We start from the raw sequence: 19,846 nt of genomic DNA, 5'->3' as shown, positions 1-19,846 counted from the left end.
AATGAGACAACGGAGCGGAGCTGATACAGAACCTCCACCACATGGGACACTGAGCGGGAGCTGCCTCAATCACTTGGGACACAAGCTGGTGACGTCCATACAGTTGAAGGAGATGCTAACACATGGATATAACGAACTCTGACTAACAGACTGGAAGATTGGTGAGATAAAGATAATTTGACATGCAATATTTACAAAAATTAAAAACTCTAAAAAAAAGTTGCAATGTCTTGTTTAATGTCTTAATCCTTTTCAACTGGGTAAAGTTCTAAGAAATGTAACAAAATTCAATGTTGTAATAAACTCTATTAGTAGAAAGAAAACTTTCATTGTTGCCATTCGCAAATGCTAATTCTATGTTGGGGAAAGATAAAAATAGAATCCGGGATGCAACGACGGCAGGTTTGTTACAATACGTCACAGTTTTGAAAACTGATATAAGGATTTTACTTTGCACCCTTAAATATTCATGAATGGGGGAAACCGAGAGGGTATACAGGGTGGATAGAGAAGTTCCTTTGACTTGAAATAACTTAGGAACACAGAGAGCTACAACTATGCAGTAAAAATAGGGGTAAAGTTATTATGCCCAATCAGCTCAACAAACACCAACACATTAAATAATGACTGGGAGAGGAAGAATAAAAATTTTATATGGCCCCAAATTAAAAAAAAAGCTATGATTATCAACATTTGTGGCTTTTCTATATACCAAAAGAAATTTACACTTTAACATTTGAAGGAAAAAATTTACCAATTAAAACTTTTGATATCTCCATGAATTTTCTTTAAACATAACATGGTAAATTTTGTTTCAAAAAGAAAAAGGCAGCGGCTCAAACTTTAATTATTCCAATTTTATTTGAGGCTGAATACAAGTTTTGATTAACCTCCACCCTGCCCCTCACAATTATTATTTTACATACTGCTGTTTCTTGCACATGATAGTCAGTTACTTTTTATATCATTATCCAAGTTGAATCTAGCTCTAACTCTCCCCGATTGCAAAGTCAGTCAGATTACCATGACACATGTTGTAAATTAAACTTCCATTTTCTCTATTTGAGGTGGGATGAAGTACAAAGCTTTAGGCTGTTATTGCTATGTTAAGCTAGCTGATAAAATTATAAATTTCGTACAGATTTAACTTAAATAATTATATTTATTTTACTTAGATTTAAAAAGAAAAAAAAACCCATACTATTTTTTTAATCTGAAACTGTTCAGAGGGGGAAAAACAATTTATATATGAAAGCATCTTACAGCAAAAACTTTCTTTTCGATTCCTTTCATTTTGCAATAATCTTTGGGCAAAAATTCTTTTAAACTGAAAAAGAAAAAATGCTGATATAGTAGCGTATTCGCACAAAAAATTTTAAGAAATAAAATAAAAAATTAAACAGACATGACATGTATTTTTTTTTACACATTCTCAATTTTTTTAAAATAAATATCTAACACATCCTCATTTTTTATTTTTTTTTGGAAAAGATATCGTACCACTGACTTTAAGACTAAATTTTTGGGTCGAACAATTTTAAAGGAGGGGGCAGCATTACGAAAATCATGTAAATAGTGTCTGTTTTATTATTTGTAATTTTTCACCAGTAAATAATCGATAACACTTTTTTGGAATCTCGTCGAAATATCACCAAGTTGGAACATTTGGCGATAGCCCCGATATGATGCCAAAGGAGAAGTGTGAAGATGATCCGAGAAGAGGGCAGAAGAACCTAGAATGTCCTCTCTGTCTTTATAAATGGTACCACTTTTCAAGAACTATGAAGAAGAGATTTGTAAAATTTTATTCTTGATCATTCCTGTTAGTGTTTTTTCGTTCAAATCGCTGATTGTAGCTGTTTGTGTAAATAAATCTGTTATTTTAAGAAATAAAATAAAAAATTAAACAGACATGACATGTATTTTTTTTTACACATTCTCAATTTTTTTTAAATAAATATCTAACACATCCTCATTTTTTATTTTTTTTTGGAAAAGATATCGTACCACTGACTTTAAGACTAAATTTTTGGGTCGAACAATTTTAAAGGAGGGGGCAGCATTACGAAAATCATGTAAATAGTGTCTGTTTTATTATTTGTAATTTTTCACCAGTAAATAATCGATAACACTTTTTTGGAATCTCGTCGAAATATCACCAAGTTGGAACATTTGGCGATAGCCCCGATATGATGCCAAAGGAGAAGTGTGAAGATGATCCGAGAAGAGGGCAGAAGAACCTAGAATGTCCTCTCTGTCTTTATAAATGGTACCACTTTTCAAGAACTATGAAGAAGAGATTTGTAAAATTTTATTCTTGATCATTCCTGTTAGTGTTTTTTCGTTCAAATCGCTGATTGTAGCTGTTTGTGTAAATAAATCTGTGACGTTCTCAAAATTGTTTTATCCTCTGCTCATTTCAAGGACTTGTGAGAGACATTATCCAAAACAATTTGGTGTCAGAAGTCATAATTCAAGGGCTTGAATAGTGAATACCAGAGTGATGATATGGGTGAGATGTAAAAACAACTAAACCAGCTGATGAATGTTATGGGCCAGATGAAGTTGGGAATCATGGAAGAGATGAACAAATCTGCCACTACCATCAACACCTACATTGCAATCATCAAAGATCATGTCAACACCTCTATCGCCACCATGAATGACAAGGTAGAGGCCACGAGTGCAGCTGTCAAAGAGGATGTCACCAATTCTATTGCTGAAGTAAAGGAAGACGTCGCTGCCATGAAAAATGACATTGCCAGTGCTATTGTCGGAGTGAAGGGGGACATCACTGATATTGAAAGTAGAGTGGACAGTATGATCGAGGAGATGAACTCGTATGGAACAAGTGATTGTGGTTGATGAGAAGCTATTAAAGACACTAGAGCTGGGAAGCAAAATTCAAGAGCCTACATTTTCCACAGACACTCACCAGGTCCTGCTAGCCATAGCCGTCAACTGGCTGAACATCAAGCCCTTGACTTATGACAGTTCGAGATGATTGCCTCTGCGAATGGATGGGACCATGTACTAAAAGCCTTCTACCTACTTACTGCACTCAGAGAGGAAGCTGCCAAAGTGCTTCAGATGCTCACCACAGAGTATCGATCCAGCTATGAAGCCCCGATGAGCACACTGGAGCTGAGGTTTGGAGAGAACTATCCACCACTCCACCAGCTGCAACTGAAAAACAGGCAACAGAAAGCTGGAGAGACATAGAGAGGCTCTCGCAGTTGACATATCTCGATTGTCCACCGGACATCAAGGATAGACTGACCCTGTAGCGCTTTGTTGACTCTGTCAAGGACCCAAACATCCAGCAGGTGTTGCATTTGGGCGAGTACAAGGATGTGAAAAGTGCCCCTGTCTATCGCATGAATTTCGAAGCAGCCTATCAATCATCAGATGAGTGGTTCACAGCGCTGTTGTGGAGGACGTTACGTTAGACATCAGAGTAGAAAGAACTCCTGAAAAGTGTCAAGAACCACCGGGGCAATCGGAAAGACAGGTCTTTGGTGCAATGGAGGGGCAATGAGGTGGGTCACCTGCAGAGATCCTGCACCTTGACAAATCCCAAGAGAGGGAAGACTTCCCCATGCCGCGAGCCATTAAACTGAAAGGCAGCCGTCTTGTGGGGCAGAGGTCACTGCAATTAAGAAATGTCCCATCTCACAGCTGAGCGACAGAGACCATGGAATGTATGTGGAAGGTCAAATTGATGGATTTCCTTGCTGGATGGTCATCTACACCAGAGCCAATGTGAGCTTTGTCCGGACTGATTTGGCTCAAAAATTCAGACAATGACTCTTGTATGTGGCACCTTCACTAATGCTACAGACCATTAACAGGGACAAGATGACCATGCATGGGAAGGCAGAAGCCTCAGTGAAATTTGCTGCAGTCCCCTACCTTCACACCATCTTCGTGGCTGACATTCAAGACCCATGCATCCTCGGGTTGGACTTTCTGAGAAAATGTGGGATCTCCCTGGAATTGAAAAATAACCAGCTGCATACACCAAAAGAGCATGTCACACTGTTCAGATGTGACAACGAAGAGATCCTTCCCCAGAAGATATTGGCTGCTCAGGACTTCATAATTTCGCCAAGCTGGAGAGCATCATCTACGGCACAACTGGGATGGCCAAGGACATTCAGTTCGGACTGGTGGATTTTCCTAGAAAAAACAAGAATGGCCTGTTGATTGCTGCCGCTCTGGTGGATTCATCAAAGGATGTCGTTCCTGTTAGATTAGTTGATATCAGCGACAATTCAAAGGAAATTTGGAAGGGGAAATTGCTACACATGTTCCTGTTGTGTGCATGTATGGCTTGCGATTTGTTGAGAAATCAACTGGAGGAGTATGAAAGTTTGTTTGAGAGCCTGATAGGAGATGCCCACTTGGATCCTGACCAGAAAAAACAGGCTCAATTGACAATCGAAGAATTCTGAGATTGAGATGTCTTCTCCACGTCATCAGCTGATGTTGGCCAAACCAGCTTGACGCACATCACATCAACACCGGGGGGGGGGGGGATCATCCACCAATTACACAACATCCTAAAAAACTTCTGTTTATCAAGCAAGAAGTTGGTAAACTGCTAGAGGAAATGTGTGTCAGCAACATCATGGAGCTATCAATGAGTCCATGGGCATCACCAATCATGCTGGTGAGAAAGAAGGGTGGAACCATCCTTTTTTCTCACCAGCATGACTGGCAATGCCCATGGACTACTGTCGACTGCAGAAGATTGAACGATATCCCCAAGAAAGAGTTATCCGCTGCCAAGAATCAACGACTTTTGAAATGCATAAATGCATGACACATTGAAATGCTTTTCGGACATCTGTGGTTTTCTACCTTGGATCTGAAGAGTGGATATTGGCAACAAGTGGAAATACTCCCGAACGATCGAGAAAAGATGGCCTTCATGACCGGACAAGGACTGTGGCAGTTCAAGGTGATGCCGTTTGGCTTGTGCCATGCTCCAGCTGCTTTCGAAAGGGTGATGGAGACAGTTTTACATGGATTATCTTATGGTCTGTGTCTCATGTACTTGGACGACATAATATTTGGAAAAACATTCTCGGAACATCTAGAGCAGGTATCTTCAACTCGTTGCTCATGAGCACCATGATGCTCCCTAAAGCATCCAGAGTGCTCAATGCTCATGTCTGATTTAGTGCTCACGAGCACTTGATCGACGTTCCAATTAAATACCTTGTACAAATTGCATTGAAGGATTGAAATCATCCTGATTTCGGGCATTTGTAACATGTGAAACATGTCATAAGGGTGTTCTTCTTTTGATGATGGATATGGGCAGAGCTTGCGACTAGAAAAAGATTGAAGACCTCTGATCTAGAGAATTTGAGAAGAGTCTTTCAAAAGCCGAGAGATGACAATTTGAAATTGAGCTCAACAAAGTGTCATCTGTTTATACAGGAAGTAACCTACTTGGGTCACATTATCTCTCTCGAGAGAATAAGGACAGATCCTGGGAAAACCAAAGCTGTGAAAGACTGGAAAGGATCAGAGAATGTGCAACAGCTTTAGAGCTTTCTGGGACTTCGCACATATTACCAGAAATTCATCCAAGGCTTCTCCAAGATAGCGAGACCCCTCCACCGACTCACTGAAGCCAAACAAAAATTATTATGGACTGATGAGAGGGCATTTACGTCACTGAAACAAACCCAAACATCAGCTCCAATATTGGCGTTTAGCAGAAAAGGAATATATCCTCGACATGGGCATGAGTAACAATGGGATTGGAGCTATTCTATCACAAGAAATGGACAACAAATAACATGTCATTACCTACTTCAGCAAAAGCTTGTCCAAGCCTGAGAGGAATTATTGTGTCACTAGGAAGGAGCTGCTCATAATCATCAATGGCATCGAACATTCCCATCACTACCTCTACGATCAGAAATTTATTCTCCACACAGACCACATTGAGCTGGCTGTTGAACTTCAAGAACCCTGAGGGCCAAGTAGCTCGATGGATATAACGGCTGCAGGAGTACAACATGAAGATCTAGCATCGTAAGGGAGCATCGCATGAAAATGCTGACGCTCTATCAAGAAGACCATGTACACAGAACTGTAGTCATTGGGTGAAGGCTGAAATTTTACTGGCCCATGAACTCTATGGTGAAACAGATAACATGAAGTCTCAAGTGACGATCCTTGGAATGACAAGAACACCTGGAAAGCCCAACTAGAAGATCCAGACATACGACCAATAATGGACTTGAAGTAATCCACCGGGAATAAACAAATGTGGCAAGATGTCACCTCTTCCAGTCTGATGACCAACTGGGTGCTATGGGACTACCTGGAGATGAGAGATGGTGTGCTGTATCGCAAATGGGAGTCGGAGGATAGAAAGATGTTCAGATGGCAACTCATCCTACCAAGAGGTTGAGTGATTTTCACCAGTGCAGATGCTCTGGGACAAAAGCTTTAGCTGCTAGGTGACCTGCTGTTTGGGCAACTGCCAGGTGCTCCTCTTGCACTGGAAGAATACATCAAGGGACTAATGGAGTGCCTCAAGAAGCATTGAATTGCCATAGAAAGGATCAACACATTGGCTCTGAAAAGATGAAGAGCTGCTAAGATGCGAAGGCCACATCTCACGAATTCAAGGAAAAATACCTAGTCTGGCTCTGGAACCCAAAGTGCCAGAAAGGACTTTGTCCAAAATTCCAGCCATCTTGGAAAAGACCCTGCAGAGTCATAAAGATACTGAATGATGTGGTTATTTGGATTCAAAAGACTTCATCGTTAAAATGCAAGGTGGTTCATCTCAACAGACTAGCTTCCTACCACAGTGAGTGACAAAGTGTGAGCCGCAGACTTGAAGACTGAATTATCGGGAAGAACAATTTTAAAGGAGGGGGTAATGTTACGAAAATTATGTAAATTGTGATTGTTTTATTATTTGTAATTTTTCACCTGTAAATAATCCATAACACATTCTTTTGCAAACCCCTCGAAATATTGCCAAGTTGGAATGTTTGGCGACAGCTCCGATGCGATGCCAAAGGAGAAGTGTGAAGATGATCCGAGAAGATAGTATAAGAATCTATAAGGTTCTTTCTGCCTTTATAAGTGGCGCCACTTTACAATAACAATGAAGAGATTTGTAAAATTTTATTCTGAAGGCAAGGTCTATCTCTGTTATTCATAGGCCATTCCTGCTAGCATTTTTTCATTGAAATCGCTGATTGTACTCTGTAAATAAATCTCTGATCCTGAAAATTTTTTAATCCTCTGCTTATTTCAAGGACTTGTGTAAGACATTATCTGGAATAGTATTAAAATTTTGTTTTAATGAAAGATTGTGTATGAGGGATGTTCCATAATCGAGATCCAAGCATATCAAAGTCATACTATGGGGATCTGGAAGAAAGAGCTTAGGAATTTTCCCATTATACAAATAAAATCTCATGAACTTTGAATAGAAACTGTCCAAGCAAAGACATATTTCATTTTCTATTCATTTATCCTTTTTCATCTCTTCCCCCCCCCCCTAATATTTTTGATACATTAGAACACATTACCCAAGAAGAGTGTCATGACATTTTTGGGAGAAATTGTATTAAAATTAATTCCTAATCAGTGCGTTATAGCACTTTCAACAGAACTTATGGCGGTTGCCTGTACAAGAAAGAAACAGCTACTAGTTTTTTTTGTGTGAATTCCCATATAAATTGGAGCACTTAGGGTCATTGCTTGATTGAACTCAGAGAGCTTCAAGACATTCCCATCAACTCTTTGCTAAACTTCAATTTCAGGTGTTTACTAAGTACTTTTTTAGGTTGGGGGGGGGGCAGGTTACACAATGACCCTATGAAAAAAGTCCTAGGTTATATGGAATTAGCAAATCCGTATATCTAAATCGCAGCATTTCAGAGTGTTTGAAGTTTTGCAAGAACTTTTTTTTTCGAAAACATTGCATAAAATCTCCAGTCAATAAAACAGTGTTTCTAAAATTCATGACAATTTTGAAAAGTTTTGCAGTAGACTTGAGATACGAGGGTTGCCGAGGTGTCCTCTATGATGTGCTGGTCCATGATTTCCCCAGTTTTCAATGCTGAACACTCTCACTTTTCAAACACTTTTGATAATATTTGCATTTTTAGCTTCTTTATTTTTATGCATAATCATACATAACTATGTATATAAAAAACCTTAAGAATTAAAAAATATTATGGAATGAACCGAAAAAAACCTACTCGAGAAAACCTGGTTTATGTTTGGTCTCAACGTGGTCTCCAAATTGAATCTGGCATTGGATGCCAGCAAACTGAGCAGCTTGGTCAACAGTTACTGGATGTGTTCCATTTATTATGGCATCTCTGGCCTATTAAATTAACAAAATAGAAAGACCTTTTAAAATTATTTTCAAAAGTTAGAGAGCAAAACTTATCAAATAATATAATTACCATATTTCTACCATACTTATTCACTGCAGCATTTACATTTTAAAAACATAATTTTGGAGGATTGTAACACTTACAATGATGCAGCATGTACATGAATTGTTTTCTTGGAAAAACATTACCCCTCCCCCAAGAGTTTGGCTATAAGCATTATTAAGATATTCATAACTTGGTCTGAGTATTTAGCAAGCAATCTTAAAACAAACATTCATTTGTAGAATGCAAGTAAACAGTGTTTAAATTCAAATAAACTTTTGAAAAATATGGGGAATTTTAAAAATTCCTGGAAAAATATGGTGGGTACCATGCAGTGTTTAAAAATTACAATCTATATATATAAAAACGAATGTATGTCTGTCTGTCCTTTATGCATTACTACACTATTCATCCGATCGCCATGAAACTTTGGGAAGTTGTTGAGTACACTCCCGGGAAGGTTTCTGGAATAGTATATCTATCCTACGATAGGTGGCGCGCGTGTCGAAGGTTCCTGGCATAGTTGTGTAGCGGGTGCTAGACAACGGTGATTTATATGTTTTATTTTTATAATCATTATTTAACAGTTTTAAATCATTTTTTTATTGATTTATATATTATATTTGATTATTATGTATTATATACATATTGATTTATTAAAAAAAAAGAAATATTTAAAATATAACAAAAATCATAGAGCTTGGTGATACAACAATACGATAATCAGTACGAAAAAAGTAACTTCCGAAGAAATCAAGTTGAGGTGTCAATAAATATTTTGTTTATAAACATAAAAGGAGTAATAATTATGACTATCGTGTTCATCTAGCAATAATACCCCGTGCTACCCAAGTTTTCTTCAGTTACTGGGAGGATTGGAAAAGTGACAAACCATTACAAAGGAATAAACTGTTATACTGGCAGCATTAAAGAAGAGGCAAACAATCGTAAAGGCATATGCATGTCTGAAACACATTTTTTGAGAATCACAGTAACCAAAATAAACATTCCGAAAAAGATTATTGGGGGCCCAGGACCCATTCATCATGTTACTATCATTATGTTCGTTATCATTATAACGAACTGTGTGGCATGTCCATGAATTTTTCCATTTATTTATTCAGCGAATTTATTTATTCGATTTTTTAGCGATTATTTATTTTCAGCGAATTTGCGAGCATAGTCGACAGTTATGCCCCCCCCAAACGGAAATCAATTGGTCGATCTACATCTGAAGCACGAAAGAAAAAGGCATTACAAGCTTCAGAAACAGACGAGCAACGGGAAGCAAGATTAGAAGCTGTTCGAATACAAACTGCTCAAGCCCGTTCTTTTCAAACGAACGAGCAACGAGAATCAAGATTGGAAGCCGATCGAGTACGCACTGCTCAAGCCCATTCGAATGAAACAATTGACCAACGAAGAGCAAGACTGGGAACCAATCGAGAACGCAATGTTCAATCCAGACGGACACTGCACGCTGATTTGAATCTTGCTGCGTTCCATTACAATGCTGATTATGATTACAGTCTTCATCGAAGTGTCGTTATTGGAAAAATGGACAAGTTATGCGAATTTTGCCGTGCATTGAAATTCAAGAATGAAACTCCAGGAATGTGCTGCGCAGGTGGAAAAGTGAAATTGCCAGAATTGCATTTACCACCCGAACCATTATCAACATTGGTATCAGGTGACACAAGCGAGTCGAAACATTTCTTGGCAAACATACGCAAGTACAATTCATGTTTCCAAATGACATCGTTCGGTGCAACAAAAATCATACGTGACAATTACATGCCAACGTTCAAAGTCCAAGGGCAAATTTATCATCGTGTTGGATCACTTCTACCACTGCCGGATTCAGATCACAAATTTCTCCAAATTTATTTCATGGGAACCACTGATGAACAAGTTGATCAACGTTGTCTATTCAATACCAACACTAATAGAGAAATTGTTGCTGCCATTCAAAATGTATTCGATCAACACAATGAATTAGTTCGACTGTTCAGGACGGTCCTTGAGCGAATGCCAGCTGATGATTACGTTGTTGTCATTAGAGCTGACAAAACACCAGCTGGCCAACACGAAAGACAATACAACGCACCAACAATTAATGAAGTGGTGATCATCATAGTTTGCGAAGAATTTAACTCGCGTGATATAGTTCTTCATCGCAGAGATGGTAATGTTCAGCGAGTCTCCGAAACTCATCACTCATACGATGCATTGCAATATCCAATTTTATTCTGGCAAGGAGAAGATGGATATCATTTCAACATCAAAATGAGAAATCTGCAAACACACGAGGAGACCAATAAGAAAGTCAGTGCCATGAATTACTATTCATATCGATTGATGATTCGTGAGAACCCAGACAATCACATTTTGAAATGTCCGCAATTGTTCCATCAATACATTGTCGATATGTATGCAAAAATCGGGACCAAACGACTTCCCTTTATTTGATTGAATCAAACCAAACTGCGCTCAGAAGAATATATTCATTTAAGCGATGCAATTGCTACTGATGGTAATCCCAATGAACTGGGAAAAATGGTCATACTGCCAGCTACATTCACAGGAAGCCCACGGCACATACATGAATACTCACAAGATGCAATGACTTATGTTCGCGCATACGGCCGTCCAGATTTTTTCATACATTCAAGTGCAATCCTACGTGGGATGAAATTAAAGAACTTCTGTTGCCTGGACAATCGTCTTCGGATCACCATGACATTATCGCACGTGTGTTCAAACAAAATCTGAAATCTATGATGGATTTCATTGTCATACATTATGTTTTTGGGGAGACACGCTGTTGGATGTATTTCATTAAATGGCAGAGAAGAGGATTACCTCATGCACACATGATTTGGTTGATCGACAAAATTACACCAGACAAAATTGATGAAGTCATCTCAGCAAAAATACCAGATGTCCCTATTGATCCAGGCTTATTCGAAGTCGTTACCAAAAACATGATTCATGGTCCATGTGGCGATCAACAACAATTCTCCGTGCATGAAGGATGGAAAATGCACGAAACGCTATCCAAGAGACTTACACGCCGAAACTATCAGTGGAAATGATGGATATCCACAATATCATTGACGATCAACTGAAGATGGTGACAAATTCATCACTCTAAAAGTGCGCAGCAATGACATTGAAGTCGATAATCGTTGGGTTGCGCCGTATTCATTACTCTCAAAGACGTTCAAAGCACACATCAATGTCGAGTATTGCAATTCAGTGAATCTATCAAATACATTTGCAAATATGTCAATAAAGGAAGCGATATGGCAGTTTTTGGAGAGGGAAATGCATCTGCACATATCGATGAAATCGAACGATATCAATTGGGACGCTACATTAGTAGCAATGAAGCTGTTTGGTATCTTTTCTCATTTCCAATTCATGAACGTAATCCAACAGTTGTTCATGCACAGCAGTGCATTTTAGAGTCTAGGTCAACTTGTTGCGGGACAATTCGTCGCAGTCAATTTGTCGCAGCATCAATTCGTCGTGCGACAAACTTGTCGCGGTACAAATTTGTCGCAGGCTCATTTTGTCACGGTACAAATTTGTCGCAAGCTCATTTCGTCGCAGTACAAATTTGTCACAGGCTCATTCCGTCGCAGTACAAATTTGTCGCAGGCTCATTTCGTCGCGGTACAAATTTGTCGCAAGCTCATTTCATCGCGACAAATTTGAATTTCTTTAAAATTCATATGTTTGTTGTGATCTTATAAATAGGGTAGGTGCTTTAGGCGTAAAAAATGGAACTAATTTTTTTTCTCATTTATTGGAAATGTTCCCCCTTCCCATCTCTGTTTTAATTTTTAACAAATGAAGGAAAGTATTCATTGAAGTCATTAAATTTTTAAAATTTAATTTTTACCATATAAGTCGCATCTCTGTCGGGATTTCCATTTCTCGCAGTGAGGGATGTTGAAGAGCTTACCCAAATAAAAAACTGAGATCAAATAAATTTTTAAATTTCAATTTCCACCGTATAGGCCGCATTTCCCACTTTTTGTCGGGATTTGAGTCCCTTATGAACGGAATGAATGGCGATTTTCAGCCCCCCCCCCCCAACCTCCTCAATGTTTCCTTCATGTAGGCCCTTTGACTGGCCAAGCATGCCGGAAGTGTTTGGAACTTGTGGGTTCTTGTCTTGATCTTGAAGTAGGAAATTTTGATTTCTGAATCATTTCTCTGGGTGCTCATACTCATTCCATAAAGTACCCTGGGCACCAACAGCTTGTCTGTCTCTGACACCACTGCAAATGTCAATCGATTTTTGATTTTTTTTCAACTCTAAAGTAACAACTCTCGAGTGAAAAGAATGAAATCAGACTTTTAATTAGATCATTATTCTTCGTGTACATGACACTCGAAATTAAAATTACAATATCAATTACATTTAAAAATTTAACTGCATATAAAAATTTAATTATATTTGGAAATTCGGTTATAAAAATTTGAAATGTTAAATAATTGATTTTTGCTGTGATAAAATTTCAATATCATGTGGAAAAATTTCATTTGTATGATATTCCCCAAATTACAGTGAGCCTATCTTTAACGGTAAATTTATATCTGCCCCATTCCAGTATCTCCATAAGAACCTGAAATATTTAATTAATTAATAATTCAATTAAATTAATATTTAATTTTCACAGTATAAGCCGCACTTCCCGCTTTTGTTGGGATTTCTCACAGCGAAGGGAGTTGGGCGCAGATCAAGGATGGAAATGTACAGTGCTTATGAATGACAAATCGATGAGGTCTTCATAATGCCCACAGGATGAGCACCGACAAAGGCAATGCAATCACCCATAAGAAAGATGACTATGGGTCAGTCGCATAGATACAATATAACCATTAATATTATGTTTATAATCAGTCGCATATCTTTGGCTGGCTTGTTTGAATATTTTCACATAGTTTTCATTAGCGTCTAAGCTTTCGATACAAGGCTGGTGTGCTTGGTCTACGGCTCCAGTCAACGATTAGTAAAAATTTCTTCATACAATACAAGTGAATTAACATTAACAGACAATGTAAGATTATGTTCAGAGGTATATTTATGTGAGGAGGGGGTATGCGGACTTTATCCCAAGATGACAAGTTCAAGTGAAAGGGCGTGACAAAAATTAAGTAATTGGTGATCAAGAACATGAATTAGAAAGGAAGAAGGAAGGCAAGGTTTGAATAGCCCACAGGTGGGAAAACTATAAATCCGCCTCTGATTATAGCCTACATTTATTAGGATAATTTTAATTTTAAAAACAATTTGTATCGTACATATAAACACTCCACAATATCTAAACCTTTATTTATTTTCAGTGCTTTGAGAGTATCATTTTATTTACACTTATATACGTGAATATCGCAGTAAAAACCCGATGATTTATAGAATAATACGTGATGGTATTATGAACTACCATAATTTTTTTCTTTTGTTTTAAAGATACATAGAAGATTTCAATTTATTGCAATTGAAATTGAATTCAAACAATTAAATTTTAAAAAGTACATTATTTTTTGTCATCCGTATAACTAGTATCTCTTTAAGATACAACAAAAAACTCAAAGAAAATTAATAATAGGCTAATTCATTTTGAATTGCATTAAAAGTTTTTCTAATTTCGGAACATGAATTATGGAGGGAAAAACTTCTAAACACACACGTAAACCAACATATCATTTTCACGTTCGGTTTTGCAATATTCCATGTTTATGCCAACAGAAATATGTAGACCAAGCACACCAACCTTGTACCAAAAGCTTAGACGCTAATGAAAACTATGTGAAAATATTCAAACAAGCCAGCCAAAGATATGCGACTGATTATAAACATAAGATTAATGGTTATACAAGAATTATTACCATTACCATTAATATACATTATTCATGGTATGGTATACATTATTCATATTAATGGTTATATTGTATCTATGCGACTGACCCATAGTCATCTTTCTTATGGGTGATTGCATTGCCTTTGTCGGTGCTCATCCTGTGGGCATTATGAAGACCTCATCGAATTGTCATTCATAAGCACTGTACATTTCCATCCTTGATCTGCGCCCAACTCCCTTCGCTGTGAGAAATCCCAACAAAAGCGGGAAGTGCGGCTTATACGGTGAAAATTAAATATTAATTTAATTGAATTATTAATTAATTAAATATTTCAGGTTCTTATGGAGATACTGTAATGGTAATACTGTAATGGGGCAGATAGAAATTTACCGTTAAAGATAGGCTCACTGTAATTTGGGGAATATCATACAAACCGAAATTTTTCCACCTGATATTGAAATTTTATCACAGAAAAAATCAATTATTTAACATTTCAAATTTTTATAACCGAATTTTCAAATATAGTTAAACTTTTATATGCAGTTAAATTTTTAAATGTAATTGATATTGTAATTTTAATTTCGATGACCTTTCTGCATTGACAAAAATTAATTATTTTCAGTTAACTGCGTGTACACTTTTGTTCATGTTTTTATTTCACGTGTAAGACAAAAACCTACATACAAGCTCGCGTGGAACATGTACAGTGAAGAATCGACGGTTCGACGAATTGATTCTGCGCTGTAATATATAAACTAACGTCACGACGAATTGACACGGCGGAAAACTTGTACAGCTACGAATTGGAGCTGCGACAAATTTGTATCGCAACAAATTGGAGCTGCGACAAATTTGTACCGCGACGAGTTGACACTGCGACAAATTTGTATCGCGGCGAATTGGAGCTGCGACAAATTTGTACCGCGATGAATTGATACTGCGACAAACTTGTACCGCGCCGAATTGGCACTGCGACAAACTTGTACCGCGACGAATTGCCACTGCGACGAATTTGTACCGCGACAAATTGAGGCGCGACAAGTTGAGTGCGACAAATTGACCGGCTACGTGCATTTTACAACGGAAAATGTACATGCAAAGGCATTTTCGCCACCACAAACAATGTTAACTGCGTTCTTCTCATTGTGCACGGATGATTTGTTCGCAAGAGAATGCTACTTTACTCAGAAGTGAAGAAATACTACTCATGAAATGCATCAGCAAAAAAATTTCAACGTCATAAACAGGGCAAACCAAACCAGTTGAAGGACATCCGAATTTATATTCGTCCGACGCGTTAGGCCGTCTGTATACAGTTCATCCAAACAATCAAGAATGTTTTTACCTGCGATTACTGTCAGTTAACGTACGTGGACCAAAATCCTTCTAAGAACTGAGAACAGTAAATGATGAAGTATGTGTAACCTATCGAGAAGCTTGCCAAGAATCAAATCTTCTTGAAAACGATGCCCATTGGGACACAGCACTCGCTGATGCATCGAATACTGCTCAACCACAGCAAATAAGCAGCGATAATATTGACGTGTTTCCCATCCAATCCGAAAGATCTTTGGGAAAAATACAAAGATTACATGAGTGAAGACGTCCTACGTCATTTGCGAGCAGCGAATCCGGACATACAATTCACACCAAATGTGTATAATGAGGTGTTGGTTTCGATCGAGGATATATGTTTGTCAATTGCTAACAAAGGATTGGTGCAGTTGGGAATCTGTGCACCAAATCGATCTGCAAATGATGCTTATGATCGTGATTTGCAACATGAAACACACTTCGATGTCAATGATTTGGATACATTTGTTGAAAAGAATCTTCCGAAATTGGTTCCAGAACAACGCATTGTATATGACACAATCATGCAAGCAATTACAAATCAAAGCGGCGGATTGTACTTCATAGATGCGCCTGGAGGTACAAGCAAAACTTTTCTCATTTCAATCATTTTGGCAACCATACGAACACGGAATAAAACTGCACTGGCAATTGCATCATCTGGAATTGCGGCAACACTTTTGGATGGTGGTCGAACAGCGCATTCAGCACTGAAATCGCCGTTGAATTTGAAAACCACTGACACGCCAACATGCAATATCACCAAAAATTCCGGAATGGGCAAAGTTCTCCAAACATGTGAACTTATCATGTGGGACGAGTGCCCAATGGCTCACAAAAAAACATTGGAAGCGCTTGATCGTACACTGCAAGATTTGAGGGGGAAGTGGACAGCCCTTCGGTGGAGCACTCATTTTATTGTCTGGTGATTTTCGACAAACTCTGCAAGTCATACCACGTTCAATATCCGCTGATGTTGCCTCATACATGTCTCAAATCATCAGTTCTATGGCGACATGTAAAGAAATTAACTTTGAAAACCAATATGCGTGTTCAACTACAAAATGATGCATCCGCCGAACGTTTTGCAAAACAATTGCTGGATATTGGGAATGGGAAGATGGCAATCGACAGATCTACACAATGTATCACATTGCCAACAAACTTTTGTAAAATGACATCAACCAAAGACGAATTGATTCAAAAGGTTTTCCCAAATATCGCGTGGAGTTACAAAAATCATCAGTGGCTCAGTGCACGTGCTATATTAGCAGCTACAAACAACGATGTCAATGCCATCAATTTCAGCATTCAAAACGGAATACCAGGCAAAGCGACAACGTATAAGTCCATCGATACTGTGATGAATCTAGACGAAGTTGTCAATTACCCAACGGAATTCTTGAATTCACTCGATTTGCCAGGTATGCCACCACACATTTTAACATTGAAAATTGGAGGGCCTATCATTCTTCTCCGGAATATCAATCCACCACGACTTTCGGTGAAAAAGATGAACAATGTCATCGAAGCTACAATTTTGAATGGCAAATTCAAGGATGAAGATGTATTGTTGCCACGTATTACAATGATCCCAACAGATATGTCATTTGAATTGAAACGTTTACAGTTTCCGGTGTGACTCGCTTTTGCAATGGCCATCAACAAAGCACAAGGGCAATCGCTGCAAGTGTGTGGGCTAGATTGGGAGAATCAGTGCTTCTCGCATGGACAACTGTATGTGGCCAGCTCACATGTCGGAAAACCTTCCGATTTATTCGTGTACGCACCAGACAGAAAAACAAAAAATATCATGTATCCACAAGCACTCTAATAAATAAATAGAATTAAAATGACGCTCTGAAATTTTTTCCATATGAAAATGAATAAGTTTCAATAAAAATGACAAAATGTAAATTGAATGTTATCATAACAAGTTCCCTTGAACTGCCTTTCTTCTGAGATCGCAGCAACGCGCGACGGGTAAGCTAGTTATAAAATATAATGAACAAGAAAGACATTTTTTTTTGTGGCTCTAAGCAAGAAACAACAACTTCGTTAAGTCTCTCACACTGGTTTTGATCGTTTTGAAAGTAACTGGAATTTTTTTTATCAGATTTTGGATATCATTTGCAAGTACACAGGAGGAAATACAAAAACTTTAATAAATCAGGGCTCAACTTCATTAATGATCAAAATGATACTCCCAACATGTTGTGAGAAAAAAAGATAGATAAAAATGGTAATACTTAAACAAAACCAATACTATAGGTTATAGAAAGTTCTAACCTGAACATATAATAAATTGAGCTGTACAGGATCACTGGAATCAACATTCTGGTCTGAGAAGAAAAATTTACGCCTTAAAAGCAGAGTTTCCTCTTCATCTATGCCTTGTTCTCTCAGGGTCTTTGAATGGTCTACCCAATTCACTGCAAGGAAATATGCATGTCTTAGTGATTATAAATTATAGCTATTCAAATAATGTACCAATAACTTCATTTTCAAAAAATAAAATTAAATGCTTTCTCAGTTTGACAATTATAAGTCAATATCAAGTTTTCATCATTTTCTTCTTTCAGCTACCTCTAAATTTTTCTTTTCTAAAAGATGAACAGAACTGACAAATGCTTTTATTGTATAATCACAGTTGAAAAACAAGAAAAAAAAAAAGGTAATTTGATAAGCTATTTTAGAAGAAAAAAATTGTCTAATATAATCTTACACTTACAATCATCATCAGTCTTTAACTTCTTTTTCAATTGCTCCATTTTCTGATCTTTGTCTTTATCTTTTTTCTCCTGCAATATTGAGAAAAATGAATGATTATTTGTTTTGATGGTAAAAAAATTTGACAAAAACTGAAAAAATTCAGACACTTCCATCTCAAAAAACATTTTTCATCTGAACAAAATCCAGGTATTTAACACATTTGAATCCCAAAATAAATAATCTATAAAATAATGATTACTCCCTTATCACCAAGAAAGAAATAAACTGCTTGCACAAAGCACAATAACATGTTTCTCTATTCAATGCATAGAGATAGTTTTTTTTTGTATATAATCTGCAGGTTTTAATACATAAAAAAAAAGCATCGCAATTGCTTGGTATGGATTATCCATGTCTTATCCAGGACCTGATTTCCACATGGACAACATGGTCAGTTGCCCAGCATCCCATGTTTTAAGAGGGCCCAAATTTTAATGACATACATTTTACTCAAATTTTAATAAATTTTAGCATGTTTTAGTAAAATTTAAAAAAAAAAATCAAATTGTTTTTCCCAAATCACATCATACTATTTTCAAAAGTTGTCCATTATTAGCAAATCCTATTGAATATAAATTTTTATATTATACCAATCAGTAACAGACTTTACACAGCATGAATAATGCTGTATAACCTATATTGCAATACTAACTCCATGACAAAAATATGTTTCAATGTTCAGTCTTTTGTTCAATTCCTCAATGCTTCATAGCTTTTTGACTGTAAAATGATTAATAAAACAATGACAAGAAAGTTTGCATATTTGATCAACATGACATCCTAAATCTTCATGAAGATTCTGTATATTTGCAAATTGTAAAACTTTATGTATTTCATTCATTTTTAATTCATTAATTTACCTGCAAACACTTTTTCAGAAGAAACGCAACAATTTTCATCATTGGTTCAGGTTGGTGATACAATACCACAAATGTTAAATAATGCTAAAGGTTTAGATGAGACGTTTCCAAATGTTGAGAGAGTATTGAATTAATATCACAAATATCAAACTGTTCTAGAGAACGATCATTCTTCTTATTAAAAAGGTTAAAATCATCAGTTTGCTCAAGTCTTTTACAAGAAAAACTGCCATCTTTAGCTTTATTATGTATTGACGCTGAGATATCTCAAAAATTAGATTGCGAAAAAAGCATTTATACTGTAAGTTATTTCATGGAGAGAATTTCACATTACATTTCTCATTTAAAATAATGCATACCCTTTTTATGTGTTTATAAACACATGTACTGTATTTGCTTATGTGCCAAACCGCTTTGACTACAGTTGATGGGGGGGGGGGGCAATACTTCCTTTGTCCAGGGCCACATCAAGTCAAAGTCTGGCCCTGGTCTTATCTGCCATCCCCCCCGCCTGCGAGAGGCAGGAATAGGAAAAAGAATATTTTTAAACCTAACTTT

The 19,846-nt window shown here is 37.2% G+C and overlaps 1 protein-coding gene across 3 annotated transcripts in view; it reads right to left on the bottom strand.

Moving 5' to 3' along the window:
• The window catches only part of rhea (Talin_middle and talin-RS domain-containing protein rhea), a 184,581-nt gene that overhangs the window by 96,346 nt on the left and 68,389 nt on the right, over positions 1–19,846 (bottom strand). For all 3 annotated transcript variants that reach the window (XM_089236565.1, XM_089236567.1, XM_089236566.1), the window contains exons 6-9: positions 18,388–18,457; positions 17,946–18,088; positions 8,247–8,374; positions 1,264–1,327 (exon numbers count right to left, since the gene is read on the bottom strand). In XM_089236565.1, the coding sequence (XP_089092691.1) occupies positions 1,264–1,327; positions 8,247–8,374; positions 17,946–18,088; positions 18,388–18,457 (405 nt within the window). The remainder of the gene's footprint in view (positions 1–1,263; positions 1,328–8,246; positions 8,375–17,945; positions 18,089–18,387; positions 18,458–19,846) is intronic.

This window comes from Pholcus phalangioides, unplaced genomic scaffold, assembly GCF_987345545.1.
Source record: "Pholcus phalangioides strain wild (caught in Gottingen) unplaced genomic scaffold, Ppha-v1.0 ptg000009l_1, whole genome shotgun sequence".
NCBI classification, from domain to species: Eukaryota; Metazoa; Arthropoda; class Arachnida; order Araneae; family Pholcidae; genus Pholcus; species Pholcus phalangioides.
Note: the sequence above shows the minus strand (reverse complement) of the source record. Positions and strands in the feature narration are given on the sequence as shown.